The sequence below is a fragment of the Phyllostomus hastatus genome, unplaced genomic scaffold (assembly GCF_019186645.2).
Source record: "Phyllostomus hastatus isolate PE091 unplaced genomic scaffold, TTU_PhHast_1.1 phas_contig_152, whole genome shotgun sequence".
Classification (NCBI taxonomy): domain Eukaryota; kingdom Metazoa; phylum Chordata; class Mammalia; order Chiroptera; family Phyllostomidae; genus Phyllostomus; species Phyllostomus hastatus.
In genome coordinates, this window is record NW_025333622.1 from 11,618,616 (window position 1) to 11,644,025 (window position 25,410).

At 39.7% G+C, this 25,410-nt stretch overlaps 1 protein-coding gene across 1 annotated transcript in view; it reads right to left on the reverse strand.

The window, feature by feature from the left end:
• Nucleotides 1-17,873: 17,873 nt before the first annotated feature.
• GALNT8 (polypeptide N-acetylgalactosaminyltransferase 8) overlaps nt 17,874-25,410 on the reverse strand; it is a 51,128-nt gene continuing 43,591 nt past the window's right edge. The window contains 5 exon segments of the mRNA XM_045830436.1: nt 17,874-17,906; nt 22,016-22,183; nt 23,146-23,241; nt 23,785-23,865; nt 24,674-24,745. Coding sequence (XP_045686392.1) covers nt 17,874-17,906; nt 22,016-22,183; nt 23,146-23,241; nt 23,785-23,865; nt 24,674-24,745 — 450 coding nt within the window.

Consider the following 25,410-nt stretch of genomic DNA (forward strand, 5'->3'; position numbering starts at 1 on the left):
CTTAACTAGTAAGCACCGACACCCTTGTCATACCACAGCTCCAGCCTTCTGGGCCTCCACCCACCAAACCCAGGGAGAGGAGAACTCTTTTCTCTAACATACCTCCATCTGCCTTCTTCCTTTTCAGAACAGCAGCCCCCTACACTGAGCTGGCAAGCTGAGGGGGTGCCCTGCTCCACCCAAAACCTATGCCCAAAGAGACTCACCAACACAGTTATTTTCCAAAGTTTGTTCTAGAAACTTTTGTCCTTTGACAGATGACTTCTCTAAACCCATAAATCATGGTCTAGTGAAAACTTCTGGACTTCTATATAAAATATTAAATTAGAAAATAAAGCTACAAGTATACAAAAGTTATGGTCCTAATTTTATTAAATGTATAAATATATCCAGACACACAGATTCAAAGAAGAAAGATGAGAAGGAAATAAAGAGAAATTTATCATTACCTCAAAGTGATAAGATCATGCATGCTATTTGTTTGTTTATTATTTATTTATTTTTGCTTTTATATGTTTGGAAATGTTTGCAGTGAAAGATAAAACATAATATTATTTATTCACCTGTTTCTTGTGCATTGCTTAGGGAGTCAGCATCATGGGAGACATTTCCTTTGGCTGCTATGTTCCTTGTAGGCCCAACACTGTCTGTCTCCCAGGGCTTGCCTTCATCTCTTACTTTCCCCTTCATCCTATCCATGCAGATTTCTTTTAGCTCTCTTTTCTCCCAGTTCCTCATCTCTGTTCAGATGTAGCCACATCCTTGGGACAGTCTCAGACCTCTCTAGCAGGAAGAGGCCACTTCTCACTCACCTCTTCAAATCCTACCTTTGTTGGGAAGACTTCTGAGCCTGAGGAGTGAACTGAGAAACTTCTTCACAACCCTGCTCATCCATTTTAGCTTTCCCTCATTCCTAGGGATCCTGTTTCCTCTTCTGTACCATCCAAGTTGATCTGACTGGGTGTCACATGAGTAGAAATGAAAGTTAGGACTGAAGGTAGGAATGATGGGAAAATGGGTGAAAACCATAAAATTGGAAAAACTAAGTTTGCATGACTTGGTGTATCTAGGCCACACATTCAGCAGCTACAAAGTCTCAAAAAGCAACAACAGAAAGGGCTTCAAATGATCTTTTTTCTCTTTTCTTTGACCACAGTAGGAGGAGGCAAGAAAATGTGTCTGAAGGAGAAGAAACAGGGTGTCCCTTGTGTGAGGACACACACTCTCCAAAGAAAAGCACAGGGTTACAAGTCCCCTCCAGACTGGAGAGGAAACGCCAGTCTGAAGGTAGCAGAGCTGTGTCCCCAGAGCCACCCCTGTGGGGAGCTTATTTACCTGGAATTTTCTATTTTCTGACTCATGGATTTAATTTCTCTCTCTCTCTCTCTCTCATCTTTTAATATGCTGTTTTTAAAATCTCAATAGTGGCTTTAAAACTGACTTGCATCCCCAGTCTAGAGGCCAATTTATAATCACAAATAGCAGGAATGTGGTGACAGAGTTGAAGACATTACTTATAACATTATAAGATAATCCCTGATTCAGTCCAAAGTTTTCTGTTTAAAAATGGGATATTTGTCTCTCCTCTTGTTGCTATTCCAGGGGAAAGAACTGCCACATGGAGTTTTTCCATATTTGTCTTGAAAGGGGGCGGGGGAGAGGTAGAAGTGGATCCTTGTTATAACGTTGGTGCCAACAGTTGGCCTGGAATAAAGTGTTCACAACCAGATTTTCAAATTACAGTAACCAGGAGCCCAAAATGAGAAGACATAAAAATCTCTCTCTCTGAGGCCTTTGGCCAAGAAGAACAGGAACCTTTGATCTTGTCTGGAGTCAAAAGGCTCTAAGGATGGGGTAAAGGCAGACAAGAAGGCTGGCAGAAAACCCAGCTGGGGGCACTTACTAAAAGAAGGTGTGAGATGAAATCTCTCCAGTACTGGGTTTGCCAGACCACAGAGCCTAGGGCCAGGGCAAGCTGGATTTCAGAACAGTTGCCTGTTTATTCTACCATATTGCCGTTACGGAGTGACCAGCCAACTGGGATATTTGCCCAAAGAGGCCCAACCTGAGCACAGCCACCCTCCCCCAAGGGCCCTGGCTGCTCCCTTAAGAGCCTCTCTTCCTTGTCTTCCAGATAGAACTGGTCCTGGACAGCTTTTGTTTTTCTAAACCCCTTTGTAAATAAATGGGATGTTTGGAAAAACTGAAGACAGCCAGGGGTCTGCTCCATCAGCCATTGATTCTCACTTGGAAAGCAGTTCTGGGCAACATCAGTGGACTTGCTTCTCCCAGTCTCCGGGTATTACCTAAACACAGTTTGTTAGTTCGTGTTCTCTCTCTCTCTCTCTCTCTCTCTCTCTCTCTCTCTCTCTCTCTCTCTCTCTCTCTCTCTTTCTCTCTCTCTCCCCCCGCTTTGTTCAGAGAACTTGACTACAGAAAGGTCACACTGGTAGAGACGTAAAGTAGAAGAGATGCTTTCAGTTTCTAGGTGTTTCCTATCAGGGTCTTAAGAAATCACCCCTTCTCCCCATGGCTTTAGGGAGAAAAGGTAAATGTCATAGATGGGACCTTCCTCTTTACAGAGTTCTTCTCAAGTTCTTATGGGTTGGGGTAGGACCCCAAAGAAGAACCCTCTATGGAAAACAGCTTGTCTGTGATAAAGATCCTTTGGGCACAGTGTTTATGAGTAAAGACCCCTAATTGTTCCCTTGTGACTGAACAGAGTGATGCACCCTAGCAGGTTACCTCATTGATCCATAGCAACCAGAGCACGCTCCACTGGAGCTGAATTAATCCCAGATGCAAAGGTCCTAACATCTGAGCACAAGGAGAAGAAAACCACAGACATAGTGAGAGAATCAGAGCCCTCCTACGGGGAGGGGTATGAGAGCCATGGCAGCCACAGATAGAGGCTTCTTCTCAGGACTCTTTCACAGCCATCACCGCCTGGCCAATCCTCAGGCTTAGCTATCAACATTTTCACATTGAGCCACTACCTGCCATCAACAGAGTACCTTGAGAGCGACCCAGGACTACTGGGGCCTTTTGTAGCAGCTACTGAAGGCAAGAATAGGCCATGTCCACCCCACCCCTTCTGTCACCCCAAAAGATCTGCAGCCCTACTGATGGTATCCTAGGGCATGCTGGTACCTCTGCTGGCACCATTGGTACCCACACAGCCACACTCATCCCACAGCATCTTCCACCACCCAAACTGGCTTTGCAGTTGGCCCCCAAGGCCATGCTTTCCTGTCCCCTCAGTCTATCTCCCCTGTTCCCTAAGCCATGCTGGGCAACTCGGGAGTACAGTGTTCCAGCCCAGGGGAGCAAAGAAAGGCCTGGCAGGTAGCCAGGCCCCGGAGCAGCAGCACTGCTCAGGGCCCAGCAATTAGCTCTGACTGGGGAAGAGGAGCTCTCCTCAAAGGGTCAGGACCCAAGGTTGTGAAAGCCAAGTCCTTGTGCCTAGAGTTTCTGTACTGCAGAATCTGTGGCACCTCCCCTGCACCCTCTGCCCACGTGTGAGGAAAGATTCCAGCAACAGTGTTGGGGTTCCATGATAGGGCTGGGTGAAACTTCTGGGAAAAAGGGGTTCCATGGGTTAGGATGCTAGACTTTTGTGCTTCATGGATATCTTTTGTTGACATTGTTATTGTAACCCACACTCCTAAATTTTCTCCTCTCCCACATGGATCAGACCCTGGAAAGGTACATGTTATTCCACTCCTCTCCAGTGAATTCCATCTTCAGCAGAACTCTCTTGCTCTGCAGAGAAGCTCACAAAGATTAAAAAGTCACTGGGAACTAATTGTTCATAATTGTGACAGTCATGAGAACCACTGTGCCCAGTAGGAGCCCACAGGCACTGTGTCCAGACTGGTGTCCACCTGACCATAGTTCTCATGACAACCACAGTGTATGTACATGTAGGCATGCAGAGAGAAGACTGCTGGAAAACTATGTGGTCAAAGGCATTTGAAAACACTTAGTAAAAAGGAAGAAGGAAAAGGAGAAGGAGAGGAAGAAGAAAATACTTCCAAAGTGGAGGCAAAATAAAAACATTTTAGATCAATAAACAAACAAGTATTTATTTATTTTTTTATTTATTAAAAAATAAATAAAAACATGTGGCAAATTTGCAACAATGTAGATGGACCTGGCGGACGTTATGCTAAGTGAAATAAACCAGACAGAAAGACAAATATTGGATGATCTCATTTACATGTGGAATTTAAAAATAGTCAAACCCACAGAGGCAGCAAATGATGGTGGTTGCAGGAGTTAAGGGAGGGAGAAATGAGGAGGTGATGGTCAAAGGGTACAAAATTTTGGTTATGCAAGACTAATAAGTTCTGCCTTGGCCAGGTGGCTCAGTTGGTTGGTGTGTTGTACAGCATACCAAAACGTTTGTGGGTTTGATTCCCTCTCAGGGCACATATCTGGGTTGTGGGTTTGATGCCCAGTTGCATGTGCTCTCTCTCTCTCTCTCTCTCTCTCTTTCTCTCTCTCTCTCTTAAATCAATAAATACATCCTTAGGAGAGAATTGGAAAAAATTAATAAGTTCTGGGGAGCTCCTATACAGTATAGTGCCTGTAGCTGAAAAATGCTATATTATATATACTTAAAAATTTTCTAAGAGAGTAAACCTTGTAAGTATGCTAATAATAATAATAATAATAATAATAATAATAGGGGCAAGAGTAAATCTTGATAGGTGTGTGTATTCTTTAAAAAATTTTTTATATATACATTTACTGATTTTAGAGAGAGAGGAAGGAAGAGAGAGAGAAACACTGGCATGTGAGAGACATCAATTGGTTGTCTCCTGTTTGCACCCTGACTGGGAATTGAACCCAAGACCTTTTAGTATACACAATGATACTCCAACTGAGCTACACTGTCCAGGACTAGTGGTTGTATTCTTATCCCAAAACTCACTGACTTGTACACATTCAATATATACAGCTTTTCACATATCAATCAGACTTCAAGGAAGTGGTTTAAAATAAAAACACTAGGCCAAAAGAAAAGACAAAATTTTTATAAAGCAAATCTGAAAGGAAACCTATTTGACTGATTGTTTAATGGTGAACCCAGAGCAATACATTGAGGGAGTCTATCCAATAGGTTTCAGCAAAGTTAAGATAGAATTCCCAGCAGTTTCCCTATAGATATTATCTTTGGGATTCAGGAATGAAAAATGAGAACTCTCTGGAATTTTCAGGAATTCCCCTAAATCATATGTTATTCTTTAAGTATTTCTACAATTATAGATATCTAAAAATATGTTTAATAAATAAATACTAAGTTTAGTAATATCTATAAAACTATAGTTTTAGTATAACAAATATTCAAACACTAGAAAACAGCAACAAACACTACCATGTAATATTTGAATAATGCAGCATTCAGATCTGGTAATAGGTTAACTAGGTTAACAGAATTAGCGAGAATCTATGTTGAAATTGCTAATTTCAGAACATACTTTACTTTCAAAACTTGTTATTACTTTCTTTTTTAAAATTTTATTTATTTATTTTTAGAGAGAGGGGAGGGGAAGGAGAAAGAGAGGAAGAGAAACATCATGTGTGATTGCCTCTCACGTGGCCCCCACTAGGGACCTGGCCCGCAACCAAGGCATGTGCCCTCACTGGGAACCGAACCCACGGCCCTTTGGTTTGCAGCCCACACTCAATCCACTGAGCTACACCAGCCAGGGCAAAACTTGTTATTTCTTAGAACATCATTTGTAAGATTTGTATTAAGTATACTATGCATATGAATTTTTTTCCTTTTTTATTTTAATTGTTGTTCAAGTACAGTTTTCTGTCTTTTACTCTCATCCCAGCCCACCCACCCATCCCTACCCACCTCCCTTCCATTTCCACCTCCCCTAGTTTTTGTCCATGTGTCCTTTATACTTGTTCCTGTAAACCCTTCCCATTGTCCCCTGAAATTCCCTCCCCTCTCCCCTCTGGTCACTGTCAGCCTGTCCTCTATTTCAGTGTCTTTGGTTATTTTGTTTGTTTGTTTTGTTGTTTAGGTTCCTGTTAAAGGTGAGATCATATGATATTTGTCTTTCACTACCTGGCTTATTTCACTTAGCATAATGCTTTCCAATTCCATCCATGCTGTCGCAAAGTGTAGGAGCTCCTTCTTTCTTTCTGCTGCATAGAATTCCATTGTGCAAATGTACCATAGTTTTTTGATCCATTCATTTACTGATGGGCATCTAGGTAGATTCCAACACTTGGCTAATATAAATTGTGTGCTGCTATGAACATTGGGGTGCATAGGTTCTTTTGGATTCGTGTTTCAGGTTTCTTAGGATATAATCCTAGTAGTGGAATTGCCAGGTCAAAAGGCAGATCCATTTTTAGTTTTCTGAGAAAATTCCATATTGTTTTCCATAGTGGTTTTACCAGTCTGCAATCCCACCAACAGTGCACTAGAGTTTTCTTTTCTCCACAACCTCTCCAACACTTGTTTGTTGCTTTGTTTATTATGATGGCCATTCTGACTGTTGTGAAGTGATATTTCATTGTGGTTTTAATTTGTATCTCCCTGATAGCTAGCTATACTGAGCATCTTTTCATGTGTCTCTGGATCCTCTGTATGTCCTCCTTGGAGAAGTGTCTGTTCAAGTCGGTTGTCCATTTTTTAATTGGGTTGCTTGTCTTCTTAGAGTGGAGTTGTGTGAGTTCTTTATATATTTTGGAGATTAAACCCTTGTCTGAGGTATCATTGGTAAATATGTTTTCCCATACAGTTGGTTCTTTTTATTTTAATACTGTTTTCTCTAGCCATGCAGAAGCTTTTCATTTTGATGAGATCCCATTTGTTTATTCTTTCCTTTATGTCCCTTGCTTTAGGGGACATATCAGTGAAAATGTTGCTGCATGAAATATCTGAGATTTTCCTGCCTATGTTCTCCTCTAGGACTTTAATGGTGTCAGAGCATACAAATTTATTAATATGTATCTTGTATTTGCAACAATTACCATGAGAGGCAAGCAGGTCACAAACACACACTACCTGAGGATTGCTGTATGCATGACCAACTGATTAGATCTTTTTCCCTTTTTATTGAATTTATTGGGGTGATACTGGTTAACAAAAGTATACAGGTTTCAGGTGCACAATTCTATCTATATATCATCTGTATGCTGTACTATGTATTTACCACCCCAAGTCAAGTCTTGGTCCATCACCATTTATGCCCCCTATACCCTCCTCAACCTCTCTCCACACCCTCCAGTAATCACTACATGGTTGTCCATGTCCATGAGTTTTTTCTTTTGTGCTCAATCCCTCCACAGCCCATCCATCCTCTCCTGCCCCAAACAGCTGTCAGCCTGCTCAGCCTGCTCTGTATCTGAGTTTTTCACTATTTTGCTTGTTAGTTTATTTTGTTCATTAGGTTACACGTATGAGTGAAGTCATGTGTGATTGTTACTGTCTTTCTCTGACTGGATTATTCTGCTTAGCACAATGCTTCCCTTAATTAGATCTTGATGGCTTTTCTTCTGCATGCATCTGTCCTGGTTTCCAAAACTATCACCCTTAACCTTGGACTCTGTGTGCCAGTTTCCTGCTCTCGAGTTCCATTGGACTTCAATGGATTCCTTCACACCAGTAAATCTCTGTGTTATACACAGAGCTTAAATCTTGCAGGAGATTTATAGAGTTCTTTTCTGTTTTCCTAATTTCTCAACGAATTTTTCTTAGAATTTGGAATTTGGAAAAACACAGAAATTTCCCAAGCAATGCTGGGAAGGAGTCCTCATGTGGAACCACAAATGGGCTGCAGGTCCAGTGGGGAAGGCCCAATAGCAGCCTCTTTGGAAAAAAAGTAGGGAGCTTGGTGAAAACTGGGACTTGGGGGCTGCAGCTAGTCCCAAGCCTGGGAAAACAGAAGAGCATAATCCCATCTTCTTCATTTTAGCCTTGTCTGGAATATGTATTGTAAGCAGAAGCCACCAGACTCATTTAGTAGTTCATGAGGAAACTTTAAAGAAGGGAAGATGATCCACAAGGTGCTTGGGAAAGATAAGTCCTGACCTAGTTGTAAGACTTTTTCAAGAGAGGGAAAGTTAAAACTGAACCTATTTCTTAACTTGTGAAAAACTTGAATTTTTTGCCTAGGTCTTTTTGTTAAGGTGACCAAGCAACTTTTTTATAATAGTAAGGAAATGTGATTTTTATCATTCCAGGGAGAGTAGATTTGTAATCTTGAGACAAGTTCAGTCCTTGAAACTACACATGTCAAAATATTTGCAAGAGTACACTGTGTTAGTTAAAATTAAAACTTAACTTAAAGTCATGAGAAGTTGATTTTATCCACCAATACTTGTGATACCATATTTTGCCATGAATAATGTGCTTCCATATATAATGCACACCTATGTATTTGGCCCAAACTTTCAGGAAAAAAGGTTTCATTTTAATTTTTAAATTCAACTTTTATTTATTTATATTTAGAAACAAAACCTATTATTGTATTCTAGGGTATTATTTTGCATATAATTGTTGTTTTCTAGAGTTATGCTTTCAATGCATAAGCATAAATAAAAGAATTTAAAACATTTATATAGGTATGGAAGTAGTACTACCCTTGTATAATGTGCATCTTTATTTTTCCCTAAAAAATTTGGGTCAAATTTTTTACATGTGCACCTTTGGCAAAAATTTGGGCAAAATATGGACATTACTCACCAAGACATTACTAACCTATCCCTAGTTCACTTAAATCTCTTTGAAAACTTAACAAATTTTCTCAAATTTTGAAAATTAGTTAAAAGCTCACTTCCTATTGTAAAAATGGATTAACAAGTAAAATAAAGGGACTCTATAGAAGATTAACTTTAAAACTGCTAGAATCTCAATTTGTTGTGACACAGCCCTCTTAGGTTTTGCCCAAATGAGGAAATTGCTTGCCCTAAATAAAGCAATGGGTTGCTTGGTCCTGCTGCAGGTGATGCTTAGGGCCTGGAGGACAGGGACTACTGCATCGGGATGGCGTGAATGCAGTCTCCAGGCCACCTCCCTTTGGAAAAGGGCCAGAATCCTAGGATGCAGTTGTAATAAAGAGAAGAGCAAATCCAAGCTGCATCCTTGGGGTTCCTGTGGGAACTTGGGGTGCCCAACCACAGCAGCTTTGTACCTTTAGTTTTGGACAGATGGCATGAAAAGAGGAAAAAAGCCTGATGTTTTAGAGCTGAGAGGAGCATTTGGTTGCAGTGTGGTTCCTTCAGGATGCTTGTAGGCATGGCTTCTCCACACGGCCCCATGAGGGGTCAATTAGGCATGACCATGAAGAAACCCAAGGCAATGTGGGATGAGGAGAGTAATGGACACTGTGAGACAGAGGAAGGGAACTGGCTGGACCATGGTTCCAGAGATCCAGCTCATGGGGCAAACACAATTACTTTTCTGTAGGGGTTGTACGATGCTTTGTATATCAACCTGTCATATTTCTGTGGTTTATAAGGCAACTAACTCATAGTAGAGCTCCAACATTCCCAAAAATCAGAGGGAGAAGAATCAGTGAAAAATGAACTTGGTTACCAAGGGAACAGTCTCCTGACTGTACTAAAGATAGTCACTGAGATGACCTTCACAGTGTTCTGACCAATGAAGGCTGGTGGCAGACAGCAAGCAGAGAAGCAGAATTTCATGCAGAACTGTGGGCAGGTAGATAGGTGGTTTCAGGGCCAAAGAAGCAAATCAACACCATCCTTGTCTTTAATAACAGGCTGTCCCACAGAGCAGAGCAACTAGAGGAAGCTGAGAACCCCTGAGGAAGTGGGGGAGCCTGAGTCACTTTCTCATTCTAACTACAAGTGTGAGAGAATTACAGGCTTCCCTCAAAGAATAAGGAACACCAAAGTTAGATCAAGCAGCATTGCTTACAGATGCAGTTTAGCAGGAAGTGATATGTAATGTGGACAGACATTTTGTTTGTGTTTTAAATCTTTTTATTTTGAAACATTTTTAGACTTACAGGAAAGTTGCCAATATAGTACAGAGAATTCTTGTATATCCTTTACCTTTCATCCAGATTCATGTTACCACATTTGTTTTATTATTTTCTGTTCCAATTCTCTGCTCCATTTGTTGTCCATCTGTTCATTTGTTCATCCATCCATCCATTCATCCATCCATCCAGTGCTCTATCATTCTGTCTATCTATGTATCTATCCATCTATCATCTATCCATACATACATATAAAATCTCAGATAAGGCCTCCCCCCAGTCCATCTTCCAGTGAGTATTTCATAAAATCAAGGATGTTCTCATATAGCTGGAGTACAATGATCAAAATAAGGAAACTAAGATTGATACAGGACAAATATCTAATCAACAAGCCTTATTTACATTTCACCAGTTGCCCACTGCTGTCCTTTATAACCAAAGAAAAAGTAATTTCCCCTCAGGCACACGTTCCAATCCAGGGTCTCACATTACTCCTAGTCTTCCTGCCTCTTCAGGCCCCTCTCTTCTGGGACAGTTCCTCAGTGTTTTTTGTCTTTCATGAGTTTGACATTTTGAATCATACAGACCATTTATTTTGAAGAATGTCCCTCAGTTTGGGTTTAATTTATGTTACCTCAAGATTATAGATTCAAGTTCTGTATTTTTGCCAGGAATACCATAGAAATGATGTATTCTTCCGGGTGATTCATGTCAGCAGGCACAGGATAACCATTTGTTCAGTAACTAGCCGTGCTAACACTGATCACTTAGTTAAGATGGTGCCTACCAGGTCTCTCCACCATGAAGTTACTTTTTTCTTTGTAGTTAATAAATATCTTCTAGAGAATTACTTTGATACTGTGTATGTGTCCTGTTTCTCACTACCCTTTAGCTTTAACATCCATTGATGATTCTTGCCTGAAACAACTTTAACTATGTGGGTTGCAAATAATTTTCTAAATCCATAATTCTAATTATAGTTTTTAGTTGGAATTCTGCCATAAAGAAGAACTTTCTTTTCTTCTTATTTATTCATTTGTTCATTCACCCATCCATCCATTCATTCATTTGTATAAACCCATGGATCCTTATTTTATTGTATGGCTTATAATCTATTTAATAGCAATCATTATTTTAATGCTCAAATCATCTAAGATTTGGCCAGTGGGAACCCCTTGAACCTAGATGCTGTAAATTGTGAAATGTAGTTTCTTATTTTCTAAAATAGGAAGATATCCCAGACCCCCAACACTACAGTCAGTGATTTCTCCAAGGAGCCCTAATTTCTTTCACTGGGAAATATTTAGAAACTGAGATCTGGGGTCTGGATGCTGAGTATGCTAGAGTGAGTGTGTATTCATTTAAACTAGAGAAATAGAATTAGGTTCACTTGTGTTTGTACTCCATTTTGTGTTTGAACATGTGAAATATACACAGTTGTAAAAGTCTAAATATAGAAAAATATATATTTTGAGAAGTGCCACTCCCTGCACAACCATTCTATCCCGTTCCTGTCCCCAGTCCTTCTGTCCCTATTCCTAGCCACCATGCATCAGTAACCAGCCTCATTAGTTTCTGGTTTATCTTTATGCTTCATTTTGCAGAAATAAACGGATGCATGCATATTTTTTCTTTATTTCTTATCTAAAAGGTACATACTTGAGATGCCATTTTCCCTTTTTACACTGGAAATAACTCCGTATTAGTTCAAAGAAATAGTCCTACTTCTTTTTACAGCTGCATAGTACTCCACTGTGTTGATGTATTCAACTGTTCTTGGTATTTGAGCATATACCTTGTTTCTAATATTTATCAATCAATACTGCAAATAATTACCCTGTACATATGTATTTTCTTAATTTTAGAGGTGTAAATCCTTGAGGTGGAATTTTTGACACAAATTGAAAATGCACATATAATCTTTTTAGATATTGCCAAATATCTCTCTAAAATGAGTGTATGAGTTTACATCCCCACCATCAAAATATGAGGTTATCTGTTTCCCATAACCTTGCCAATAGAATGTGCTGCCATACTTTTTAATTTTCATGAATTTAAGTGAGAAATGATCTCAGTACAGTTTTAATTTGCATTTCTCTAACTATGAGTGAGATTAAACATTTTCCTATATGTTTAAGATATTGTGTCTTTTGTTCATTTTCCTATTAGATACAAGCTTTTTAAAAAACTTTTCTATGAATTGTATTTTCCCTTCAATTTGCTAGGCAGAAACTAGAAGTTAAACATTTGCTTAACATTTATCCTGTCCCATAAATTTTTCATGATAAAATCTTATCTGTGGCAATGTTTTAGTTTTTGTTGTGGATGGTATTTACTGTGACAATTTTACCAAGCTGTACAATTATGACCTCAGTACTTCTAAAAGCTTATTTTAAGAATTCATGCCCTGGCTGGTGTGGCTCAGTGGATTGATCAATGGCTTGTGAACCAAAAGGTTGCCTGTTTAATTCCCAGTCAGGGCACATGCCTCGGTTGTGGGCCAGATCCTCAGTAAGGGGTGTGTGAGAGGCAATCCCACATTGATGTTTCTCTCCCATTGGTGTTTCTCTCCCTCTCTTTCTCCCCGCCTTCCTCTCTCTATAAATAAATAAATAAATAAATAAATAAAATAAATAAATAAATAAATAAATAAATAAATAAATAAATAAATAAATTCTTAGCCAGTTTAACTCTGTGCTAAATTAACAGTCTTGCCGGCCAGTTGCTTAAAGTAAGCCTAGTGATTCCCAGAATCATACCCAAGTAGTTCTGCTGTGAGACAAAGAGGAAAATGTGACAAAGTGACCCTAAAGAAGGGGCTCGATAAATTCATGATTAGGGGCTGAGCCCACAACACACACTCACACACACAGTCATTCTACCTCCCTCCCACCATGGTGCCCATACCCATCCTCTAAAACCTAGCTAAAACTGGTTGCCCTGGACACACCTTCTCACCCCACCAACTAGGGGAAAGGATTTACCCATTGGACAGCAGTAGAAGTCCTGGTTTCAAGTTTTTCCTACAATCCCTCCTTTGTGTCCCAATAAGAGATGCCCCTCTGTGTCAAGCCTCATTTTCTCCGTAATTTTCAGGGATTGTAGAAGAAATATGTAATCAAGTCTATTAAATGTTATAAGCTACTTTAAGAAATATTCAGATAGCTTGGGTGTTTCTACCATTTTCTATGAATTGTATTTTTTCTTCAATTTACTAGACAAAAGCTAGAAGTTATACATTTGCTTAACATTTATCATGTCCTGTACAGAGCTGTGACTAGCTAAGGTGAGTTCTCTCCTACCCTCAGCCTCTGGAACCTAGTTGATACAGGAGAGGTTGAATAATACTAATAAAATTGCTGTGTGTGGATAAATGGAGATTTTTAAGATTATTGCCTATTTGTTGTATCTTTCAGGACAGCCCAGAAAAGAAGAGTAGGAGCAGCAACATGCCTTCAGAGAATTGGCAGTACCTGAATAGCTGTCTCACTGCCGCAGGAGGATGGTGACCCACCCTCTCCGGTATTGCAGCCCCAAGGCAGCAGGGAGTCTCTGAGCAGATGAACTGGGAGGAGTCATGTGATAGTATTTTTCAGGGATGAAGACTAAACAGCATTGGCCAGACAGCCAGATGATGGTGGCTATTTCAAGGAGTTTCCTAGAATGGCACTGATATGTATTCCAAGGGAAGCTGGGGGTGAGACATTGAATCTCCCTACCCCTCCCCAACCAGGACTCCCAGACATATGCACAGGGCTCAGCTCCCCACATCCTGCATGCCACAGGCTGCAGTCACAGGAAACACCTACGTCCACTTTCTTTCTCTCACCCTCTCCCACTCTGAATAGCATTGGGAGTAGAAGCCATTCAGTGGCAAGAACTGGTGTCCCAAATCCAGGCTCTCTGAGGGTCCCTGGATGTTAGTTGGACCCCCAGTTTTGCTTAAGAGATCTCTCTTCCCCTTCCTCTTTCTCTAAAATCAATAGAAATATACCTTTGGGTAAAAATTTTTAAAAATCTCCCCTATTGATGGACATTTAATTTTTCCTAATATTTTGCTATGATAAACATTAAGATATTTTCTATATGAATCTTGATCTATATTGTACTTTATTCCTTAAATTAAGATATTGTCTTAAAAGATAGTTAATGCTTTTAAAAGGGGCATAATTAGTTTTGGGGCTCTAATTGGTGTCAAGATTTTTTCTATAGACAGCTAAATTGCTTTCTGGAACTATTCCCATCAGCAACTTGGAAGAGCACCCCCTACAGGTCTCCTTCCCTTCTCAAATCCTGATGACTACAAGTTATCTCCTTCTCACTACCTTTCCCAGAGATTTTTTTCATGTTATAAGTTGTCACCCCATCTGAAGACTTCCAGATGAAGACTTTCACCCACACTCTCCCTAAATTTAAATGCGTCTCTACTCTCAACTCTGCTTCTTGTCTCGAAGTCCAGATACCTCAAGTACACTTCATCTCTTTGCATTGGGTCTCTTCTCAGTCACTACCATGATCCCTCTTGTGGTCTTTGCAGGTCATAACTTCCTCTGGTCAACTCAAAATGTAAATCATGAATTTGGAAGAAAAACAAGGAATTATCTAGTCTACCTCCGCCCCTCAATTCTGGAAAATATCTTTGGTTACTTTTTAATAGAATGATTGTGTAAGTTCTGTCTACAAAGTAAATAGAGCACAAAAGGGTCTTAACATTCAATCAGAAATAATGTTCACATCTGAAAGAACTGAGATAAGATGGTTAAGAAAGGGTTGGATAGAATGAACTAACTTGAAACTGACTTAAAAGCAGCAAACACCATGAGCTACATAATTGTCTCCTTTAACTTTTGGAATTCTTGGCCTAGTGACCATAAAATGAGGTCCAGCCTGGACTTCAGAGCAGTGGGGCAGACTCTCCCCAGATGTCAGGCGGCTCCAGGTCTCGCCCAGCAACAATCTGTATTCTACCTGCAACTGAAGCTACTTGAGAAAGTGATCTTCCAAAATTATCTTGAAAAGGCAAGACTCAAAATGTTTGGGATGTCATAATTGTTTCTTTAGCATATGTAATATCTTTAATTCCCAGAGGATTTAGAATAAACTATAAATGTTAAGGAAATCAAACACATAGTATTTGTTAAAGATTCTGTATATATTACTATACTTAAGTACATGTTATCCTTAAGAGAAATTGCCATACAGATTAATCTTGTGCTACCAACTTAAAAATGTATAATTGAATATTTAAATCTGTCGTTGTATGCTGAAATTTTACTGGATTGCAAATACTTTTGAACTTTTTTTTTAATTTAAGCTCATGAAGGTTTACTACCTGTACTTTCTTCTTCTTTCTTTTTAATTGTATTTTAATCATTGTTCAAATACAGTTTTCTCCCTTTTACTCCCAATCCAGCCCACCCACCCAACCTTCCCCACTTCCCTCCCATACCACCCTCCCCCTAGTTTTTGTCCATGTGTCCTTTAAATTTGTTCCCCTGAATCCTTCCCATTGTCCCCTGAAATTCCCTCTTCTCTCCCCTCTGGTCACTGTCAGCCTGTTCTCTATTTCAGTGTCTTTGGTTATATTTTGCTTGTTTCTTTGTTTTGTTGTTTAGGTTCCTGTTAAAGGTGAGATCATATGGTATTTGTCTTTCACTGCCTGGCTTGTTTCGCTTAGAATAATGTTTTCCAGCTCCATCCAAGCTGTTGCAAAGGGTAGGAGCTCCTTCTTTCTTTCTGCTGCATAGAATTCCATTGTGTAAATGTACCATAGTTTTTTGTTCCATTCATGTACTGATGGACATCTAGGCTGCTTCCAGCATCTAGCTATTGTAAATTGTGCTGCTATGAACATTGATTGGGATGCATAGGTTCTTTTGTATTGGTGTTTTAGTGTTCTTAGGATATAGTCCCAGCAGTGGAATTGCTGGGTCAAAAGACAGATCCATTTTTAGTTTTCTGAGGAAGTTCCATATTGCTTTCCATAGTGGTTGTATCAGTCTGCAGTCCCACCAACAGTGCACTAGGGTTCCCTTTTCTCCACAACCTCTCCAACACTTGTTGTTTGTTGCTTTGTTTATGATAGCCATTCTGACTGGTGTGAAGTGGGATCTCATTGTGGTTTTAATTTGCATCTCTCTGATAGCTAGCGATATTGAACATTGTTTCATGTGTCTTTGGATTTTCTGTATGTCCTCCTTGGAGAAGTGTCTGTTCAAGTCCTTTGCCCATTTTTTAATTGGATTCCTTGTCTTTTTAGAGTGTAGTAGTGTAAGTTCTTTATATATTTTGGAGATTAAACCGTTGTCTGAGGTATATCATTGACAAATATGTTTTCCCATACAGTTTGTTCCCTTTTAATTTTGATACTGTTTTCTTTAGCTGTACAGAAGCTTTTAATTTTGATGAGGTCCCATTTGTTTATTCTTTCCTTTATGTCCCTTGCTCTAGGGGACATGTCAGTAAAAAAGTTTCTGCGTGAAATATCTGAGATTTTCCTACCTACATTCTCCTCTAGGACTTTAATGGTGTCATGTTTTATATTTAAGTCTTTTATCCACCTTGAATTTATTTTTGTATAAGGTGTAAGTTGGTGCTCAAGTTTCATTTTTTTGCACGTGGCTGTCCAGTTCTCCCAACACCATTTGTTGAAGAGGCTATTTTTACTCCATTTTATGTTGCTGCCTCCTTTGTCAAATATCAATTGACCATAGAGACCTGAGTTTATTTCTGGGCTCTCTGTTCTGTTCCATTGGTCCTACTTTTGAACTTTTAAGAGAACTTAAGTATCATTCAATTTAAAATCAGGTAATTGAATTTCTTAAGAAAAATCTTTAGCTCTGGCTGGTGTGGCTCAGTGAACTGAATGCCAGACTGAGAACCAAAGGGATTTCAGTTCAATTCCCAGTCAGGTCATGTGCCTGGTTGCGGGCCAGGTCTCCAGTAGGGAGCATGTGAAAGGCAACCACACATTAATGTTTCTCTCCCTCTCTTTCTCCCTCCCTTCCCCTCTCTAAAAATAAACAAATAAATAAAATCTTTAGGGAAAACAGAAAGAAAAAATTTAATGTATTAAATGTACAAATATAGTCTATAATGTTTAAGGGAATTTATTAAATCATAAAATCCCCCTAAAGTTGCTAAAAAAGTAGATCTCAAAAGTTATCATGAGAAAAAAATTGCAACTATATGTGGTGATGGATGCTAACTAAACATATTGTGTATGGCAATTATTTTGCAATATACACAAAAATGATGTATATTGTGTTGTACACCTGAAATATATAATGTAATATGTCAATTATATCTTAATGATAAAAAATAAATAGAACACTACAAATAGCTTAATCCTCATTATTTGAAGAAAGCAGCTAATTCCTCAAAAACCACAAACAACCAAAACTCAATCATCATAAACAATCATAAAAACTCAAAATAAATTATCTGATTAGTCCTGTACCATTAAAACCTTTTTTCAATTAATGATTTAAAAACTCATGAAAAAGAATTTTCCAGGCCTATAAGGTTTCACTGAATAAGTATACTAAATATTTTAAAGAAGGATTATATTGGCTAGAATTTTAGTACCTTGTTGTACACCAATTTAAGACAATATTGTCCAGAAAACATCTCTTCCAGAAATTGTTCTATTCTATAATTTTTGTCAAAAGCATAAGTTTTATCAATAGAAAGAGGGAATGATTCCAAACTCACTCTTTAAAGCCAGTACTAAAACAACACAGTACAAAAAAAAAAAAGTTTGCAGACCATTATCTCTAATGAACTTAGACACAAAAATCTTCAACAAAATACCAGCAAAACAAATCCAGCAAAGCATTTAAAAAGTATACACCATGACTAAGTGTGATTTATTCCTGATATACAAGACTGGTTCAACATTTAAAAATTAGTGTAATCCATCATGTCACTAAGCTAAAGAAAAAACAACATGATCATATCAATTGACACAGAAAAAGCATTTGACAAAATCCAACTCATATTTGTAAAACAAATTCCTAAAAAGTTAGAAACACAGGGAAATTACTTCAATTGATAAGGAACATCTACAAAAAAATTTACAGCTGATATTATTCTTAATGGTGAAAGACTCAATGCTTTCCCCCTATATTTGGGCACAAGGCAAGTATCTTCACTCTCACCACTCTTAATCAACATAGTACTAGAACAGCTAATACAATAAAACATGAAAAACAAATAAAAGTCATATGGATTAGACACTTAAAAAGCAATTGTTACAACTTGATAGGTTTATAGGTAAAATCAGGTTTGTAAGCAGAACATAAAAACTTAAAGAAAAACTAGAGTTCTTTCATTTATAAGTTCAGTAAATGGAATATTAACTTTTTAAACAAAAGTAAACCTGTAGTTGAATTTTCTGCACTCAAAAGATACTGTTAAGGATGTCGAAAACTCACATTATCTACACTAGGCCTTCCAGATGTTCTTTTGTAGGAGAGCTTAAGCCATTAGACTGTTAGAAAGTCCTCCCCCTGCCCGTTATGTTAAATCAAACTCATTGATCTCCAACAACTGGTCTTAGTTCTGCCCTCCTATGGACACTGAACAAGTCTACTCCCTCTTTCTCATGAACACAGCATCACCTTTTCTCTAGATTCACCTCTCCCCTAGCCAATACCTCCAGGTCTGCCAATCTTTTATTTGTTCTGCAACCATTTCTTTTTTTTTTTTTTTAGTATTTTTCATTGATTATGCTATTAGAGTTTTCCCAATTTTTCCCCTTTATCCCCCCTCTGCCCTGCCCCCCAACCCTCCAGCATTCTCCCACCCTTAGTTCATGTCCATGGGTTGTACATATAAGTTCTTTGAGTCCTCTGTTTCCTATACCATTTTTTACCTCTCCCCATCTATTTTATGCCTCCTAATTATGCTTCTTCCCTGTACCTTTTCCCTGCTATTCCTCCCTTCCCCCTCCTCACTGAAATCCCTCTGTGTGATGTCCATTTCTCTGATTCTGTTCTTATTCTGGTTGGTTGCTTAGTTTTTTGTTTTCATTGATTTCTTTTCTTTAGGTTCATTTGTTGATAGTTGTGAGTTTGTTGTCATTTTAGTGTTCACATTTTTTATCTTCTTTTTCTTAGATAAGTCCCTTTAACATTTCACATAATAAGGGCTTGGTGATGATGAAGTCCTTTAACTTAACCTTATCTGGGAAGCACTTTATCTGCCCTTCCATTCTAAATGAAAGCATTGCCAGATAGAGTAATCTTAGATGTAGTTCCTTGCATTTCATGACTTCAAATACTACTTACCAGCCCCTTCTTGCTTGCACAGTTTCTTTTGAGAAATCAGCTGACAGCCTTATGGGAACTCCTGTGTAGGTAACTCTCTTCTTTCCTCTTGCTGTTTTTAGGATTCTCTCTTTAAATTTAATGTTGGGTAACTTAATGATGATGTGCCTTGGTGTGTTCCTCTTTGGGTCCAACTTCATTGGGACTCTCTGGGCTTCCTGGACTTCCTAGAAGTCTATTTTCTTGGCCAGATTGGGGAAATTCTCCTTTATTATTTTTTCAAATAAGTTTTCAATTTCTTGCTCTTGTTCTTCTCCTTCTGGCACCCCTATAATTCAGATATTGGAACATTTCAAGTTGTCCCAGACATTCCTCGGCTTCTCTTCATTTTTTTGAATTCTTGTTTCTTCATTCTGTTCCGGTTAGATGTTTTTTTCTTCCTTTTGTTCCAAATTGTTGCTTTGACTCCTGGTTTCCTTCCTGTTGCTGTTGTTTCCCTGAACATTTTGCTTTATTTTACTTTGGGTATCCTTCATTTGTTTTTAAATTTTTCGACTAAGCTCAATCAGATCTGTGAGCATTTTGATTACCAGGACTTTAAACTCTCCATCAGATAGGTTGATGATCTCCTCCTTGCTTAGTTCTCTTTCTGAGATTATGCTGTGTTCTTTCATTTGGGCCATATTTCTTTGTCTTAGATCAGCTGATAAGTTGTAAGAGCATGGGGCCTTAGGTATTTTTTGGAGCAGGGTAACCCTCCTTGCTGCACTGTGGTGTGCCTGTCAGGGAGGGGCCAGAGAGGGAACAGTGCAACTCACCTGCTCTCTCTAGCATACTTTCCAACGGTCTCTCTCATGTGAGTCTGGGAGTTTCTCCCACTGTAGCAACTGCTGTAGCCCACAGACAACTCTGAGTCTCAGTCTCGCCTTCAGTCAGCTATGCCCAACAGCCCACCACCTTGCAGCAGCCAGTCCCACCCACTTGGTCTGCTCCAATTTTTCTGAGTCAGCCTGTGCACTCTGCTGCCTTACCAGTCTGGTTGTTCTGGTTGATTTTTTTCTTTAATTCCTTGGTTGTCAGAGTTCCATGCACTTTGATTTTCTGGCGCTTTTGGTTGTTTATTGATTTTAGATTCGTTGTTATACTCCTTTTGTTTATGCGAGGAAGCAAAGGGTTTCTACCTATGCCTCCATCTTGGCCAGAACTCCACAACCTGCGTGTTTGCTATGTACCAGACACTGTGCCAAACACTAAACCTTGGCTTGGTTTCCCAGGTCTCTGCCACCATTTCTTGAATGCCTGCAAAGTTTCAGGCACTGTGTTAGATTGTAGAGAGAAAACAACAAATAAAACCCAGGCCCTATCCTCCAACCTACAGCCTAGTGATAGCAAGAAGCAAGTGATTAGGCAATTAGAACAGATAATTGCCTACAAAAGTTAACAGGACCTGATAACATATGGAGAATGCAGAGGAACACTTTGCATTTGGCCCAGTGAAGAGGTGGGAGAAGAGGGAACAACACCTACAAAAGTGCCTGAGATAACAGGGAGCATGACCTTTCTTAGAATTTACATGTATTTCCATATGGTTGGAACTTAGAGCAGGAAGACAGGACTTACTCTCTTCCTCCTTCTCACTGGTGTCATCTAGTCCTGAGAGACTTAATTTATGATTCAAAAATCCTCTGACATTGTAAACAGAATTGTGCACATATGTACATGTATATGTTTTTCTGGAGACAGTCCATAGCTTGCAGCAGATTTTCAAAGAGGTTATTAGCTTTAAGTTAGGAATTACTGAGTTAGATTGTCCATGTCTTTTTATAGGTGCCTTCTGAACCTAATTTACAACCAACATGCTCACAGGTGTGTTCACAGATGAAGCATTGCCTCCCTCCATCAGGACATCACAGTTCTGCCAATGTGGCTTAATGCAGCCCTATCACACAATATAAATTCACACATATTCATATACACAACCCTCATGTCATTGCCACGTAAATTCTGCCAGATCACCTCATCCTTGTTCTTGGTCAATTGATACCAAAGTGAAAGTCAAGACTCAGCCATGGCTAGTGTGGCTCAGTAGATTGAGCACCAGCCAGTGAACTGAAAGGTAACCAACTGGTTTGATTCTCAGTCAGGGCACATTTGGGTTTTGGGGCAGGTCCCCAGTCAGGAAGGAGCGTGTGAGAGGCAACATATTGATATATCTATTGTATATTGATGTTTCTCTCTTCTCTTTCTCCTTCCCTTCTTCTCTCAATAAATAAATAAAATATTTTTAAATACTTTTATATAGTACCTGTCAAACTTCAGCCTATTGCTCCAGATTCTCTGATTGTCATCAAAAATAAAACTGATTACAATGGCTAATATTTATTGCATACTCTTTATGTACCAGGCACTATGCTAAAATGTTTTACATACACTATCTCATTTAATCCTCCCACCCATTGCTATTATCATCTCCATTTTATAGATGAGGAAACCGAGTCTCAGAGAAGGTAATAAAATTGCTAAATATGACTGAACTATGATTCTAAACCAAACTCTTAACTGTTAAGCTATAACAGATTCCATATTTCTTTTCCTTAGCTACCCCCCTCCCATGTAGTCAACAGACTCAATATTCCACACCCAGTTCCCTGTTTCCAGTGTTTTCCTTACACATATCCACAAAATGAATCTTTCTAAAACACTGTCAAATCACATCTGAACCTCTCAGGTTATATTTGAATATATCTACCCTTTTAAAATTATGTGACTCACTGGTTTAAAATCCCAATATATGTGCAGTCTATTTGAGGCTGCCTTGGAACATGGCTCTAAAGTGGGCTTCTTCCCACTGCCAGGGTCTGTCAGACAGCAATCATCAACATCTGTCTCGGCAATCAGTTGTCCCATGTACAACTCCCCAGTTAGGTAGTAGTAGACATTCTAAAAGACAGCAAAAGGGTCTGCCATGGACAGTCAGTGGGGATGCCCTTGACCATGTAGTGGACATAAGGACTGCTTGTGAGTCCCCTAGACACTCAGTCAACATGGGAAACACCCTCTGCTCCTTTCTTCCCACCCCTAGATGATTTTAGGAAGAAGATCAGGTATGAGGAGGGAACACTAGCCTGCTTCCTAGCATACAGGGAGCCTAACCAAGTCATGGTTTGCATGGATGAGGGAGCTTAACTTTGGGGGGAAAAAAACAAACCCACAACTGAACTGCATAAGGTATTATTGTAAGCCTCAGCTATGGGTTTTTTTGTCAGGAAAACTCAAATTTTCATTCTGATCCTGCCTTGCTCAGTGAGTTTGAACAAGTAGGTTATTTTGTGTCCCAAATTTTTCCATTTGTAATGAAAATGCTATCTATCCTGCATCCCTCAAAAGGTTCCATGAGAGCAATGTGCAAAGTAACATGACAGATGTGAGTAGTCTCAGGGAAAAAAATTCCCTTGGCTACATCTTTCACCTGGTGCCAGATCTCTTCTGTTCCTTGGAGGGATTTCCATTTAGCCTCTCTTCTCTAGCCCTCTGTTCAGCTGCCCACCTTCTAGGCACACAAGGAGCAGCAGGAGAGAAGAGGGAGGCAGTGTGAAAAGGGAGGAAAGGGGATTGAAAGTTATTGTCAATGAAAATATTACCATAGAGAATGAATGCAACATATCAGAGCCTTTCTACATAGCCTACCTATACCTGAAATAGAACTGTCTTGTCATGACTTTTTGAATGAATTTGGAAGTGCTTAGTTACAAGTATAGGTTTGGGTTTCACCATTCATTACCCAGGATGCTTAGCTCCTGCCTCCCCATCATCTAACACTGAGTCCAAATCTGGCAAAGGTTGCTATGGGCTGAGCCTCATCACACTCATCCTACATGGGCAAAGAAGATTGTGGAAGATACCTGTGGACTATATTCATTACAGTAACACATGATGGGGGTATTGCCTGGAATAGGTCCCTGATCCAGGCAGATATGTCCATCCAATAGGTTTCTTATCTGAAAACACTGCTGTAAAGAATCAGAGAAAGAGGGCTGTCAAGCCTCCCTAGGCTCTGCATTTTCTCTGATTCTCCAAGGGTGCCAGAAATGACCCCCAAAAGGGACCAGCAGTTTAGTATCCTGGCAGCAATTTTCTAAACACTAGGCAAATGCTGAAGTGAAGCACTGATATGATATCAACCTCCTGGGAACCCCCACCCCCTTGGCCCATCCCAGCACATATAGAGAGGGGGCAATCATGCCTGTGTTCAGGTGGACAAGGCCAAACATCCTGATTGGCTGAGAAATTGAGAGGGTCAGAGCAAGGGCTGTAGTTTGCAAAGTAAAAGAGTAGGAAGGGAGAGGGGTCCTGGAGGACAAGAGATAAAAGGAAACTGAGAGGGTCCAAGGTCAAAAAGCCAAGGAAGGAGTTAGGGATAGGAAAGGAATCTTGGGCAGGATGGATTTTGGAAACCTTTTCTGGGTAGTCTTGCGATTCAGGTTTCATTGTCTGTTATAGTCAAACATTTAAAATCTGAAATGCAATTTCATAATACATACTCTTCCATAGCCCACGATGTTGTGGATTGGCTTCAGGGCTGGATAAACATTTTTCAGATACCAGTCAAAAGTTTTACATTTCTGTTGGGAACCGCCCTGACTGGTATCAGAAGCTGAAACCCCCGCCTAGGCTAAGGCTAAGGGAACGCCCTTGGAACCGTAAGCCAGCAAGGAGACAAAAGCTTATCTCCCTGGCAGGAATGCTGCTTCTGCTGCTTTATTCATAACTGAAACCCAAAAAGCTTGGTCCGTTAGCCAAAGACGGGTAAGATTCCCCAAGGGGGGAATGACCTAAGACAGGCACGATCACTTGGGAGGCCCCCCAAAAGGACTTTGGGGGCTACAGCAAAAGGGGGTGATGGACCCTCACTCCTTGGCTTTGACATAGCCTGAGTCCTCATCGTCTGGGAGAAAAATCTCCTTATCTCTTGGTTGCCTTAGTTCCCATGCTCCACCTAAGCCTGAAACAATGACAGGGTGGTGCAGCTCTGTGCTGAAAAGGGCCGATTCCTCGGGTGATCAGGCCTAAGAAAGAATATGTAAATTACTGTGAAACCTGCTTTGTTTAGAATGCTCTCAGTTGAATGAGAAGGGTCCTAGGAGGAAGTCTTACAGCTCTTTTACCCCGACTCAAAATAGACCCTCAGACTTCCTTGTTTTCTATGGTTCCTTACTTCCCCCAATGAGTACTATACTTTACCTGAATTATTATGCAAAATGAGCCCAATAAAAGCAGGTATGGACGGTAAATCGGGGCGCTCCCCACTAGAGGGGGTGGCCATTCCACCCCTACTTCTCCACAGAAACTAGTTTGTCTCTGTGCATGTTTTTTCTCGCGTGTTTTTGTCGAGCCATCCGCAGCGTTCCGTGATCACTGCTGGCTGGTGACCCATGCATCACATTTCAGTTTCTCCCAGAGTGCCATTCTGGAAAAAATGTCTCCATAATCGATTCCAGAGTTCTGTAAATAAAACATGGAATGTTTCTAAAGGGTATGAATGATGCCTGAGGAAACTGGGTATTTTTCTGATGGCTTATCAAGTAACATAAAAAATTTATAATTTTCCAGGGAAAGTGAAAAAAGCTTGAAACTTAGGAATCTCTTTTGGTTCAAAAAACACATGCAAGGCCATTGTAGTGGGGTCCCTGGGTTTACTCCTCATCTTTAGCAAGCTGATGCAGATTGCTCCTGTTAGAGATAATATTTATATCAATAAGATAAAAAATACTACTCATGACAGTCGGAAACAGCTTTTAAAAGAAATATTGTGATAGCAAAACTTGGAAGTTAAAGGGCATTTTCTAAAAGTGATATCTGTAGAGAATTAAGGTAAAAGAATGAGGCCGGAACCATAGCTCAGGAGCAGAAGAGAGCAAATCCTGCTGACCTCCAGTGGCAGGGACAATGGTATGGCCTTAGCCAAGAAAGTCACCTTCATTCATCTGCATCCAGCAGGATTATAGTCCTTATTCCCACCATCCCACATCCTGTCTACCATGTTTATATCCTCTTAAGATAGTAAATTGATGATGGATGAATCTTATCTCAACCACTTACTAACTTTACCATCTTAAACAAGTTTTTTTTAACTCTCTGTGCTTCAGTTTCTTCTGTAACTTAGAATA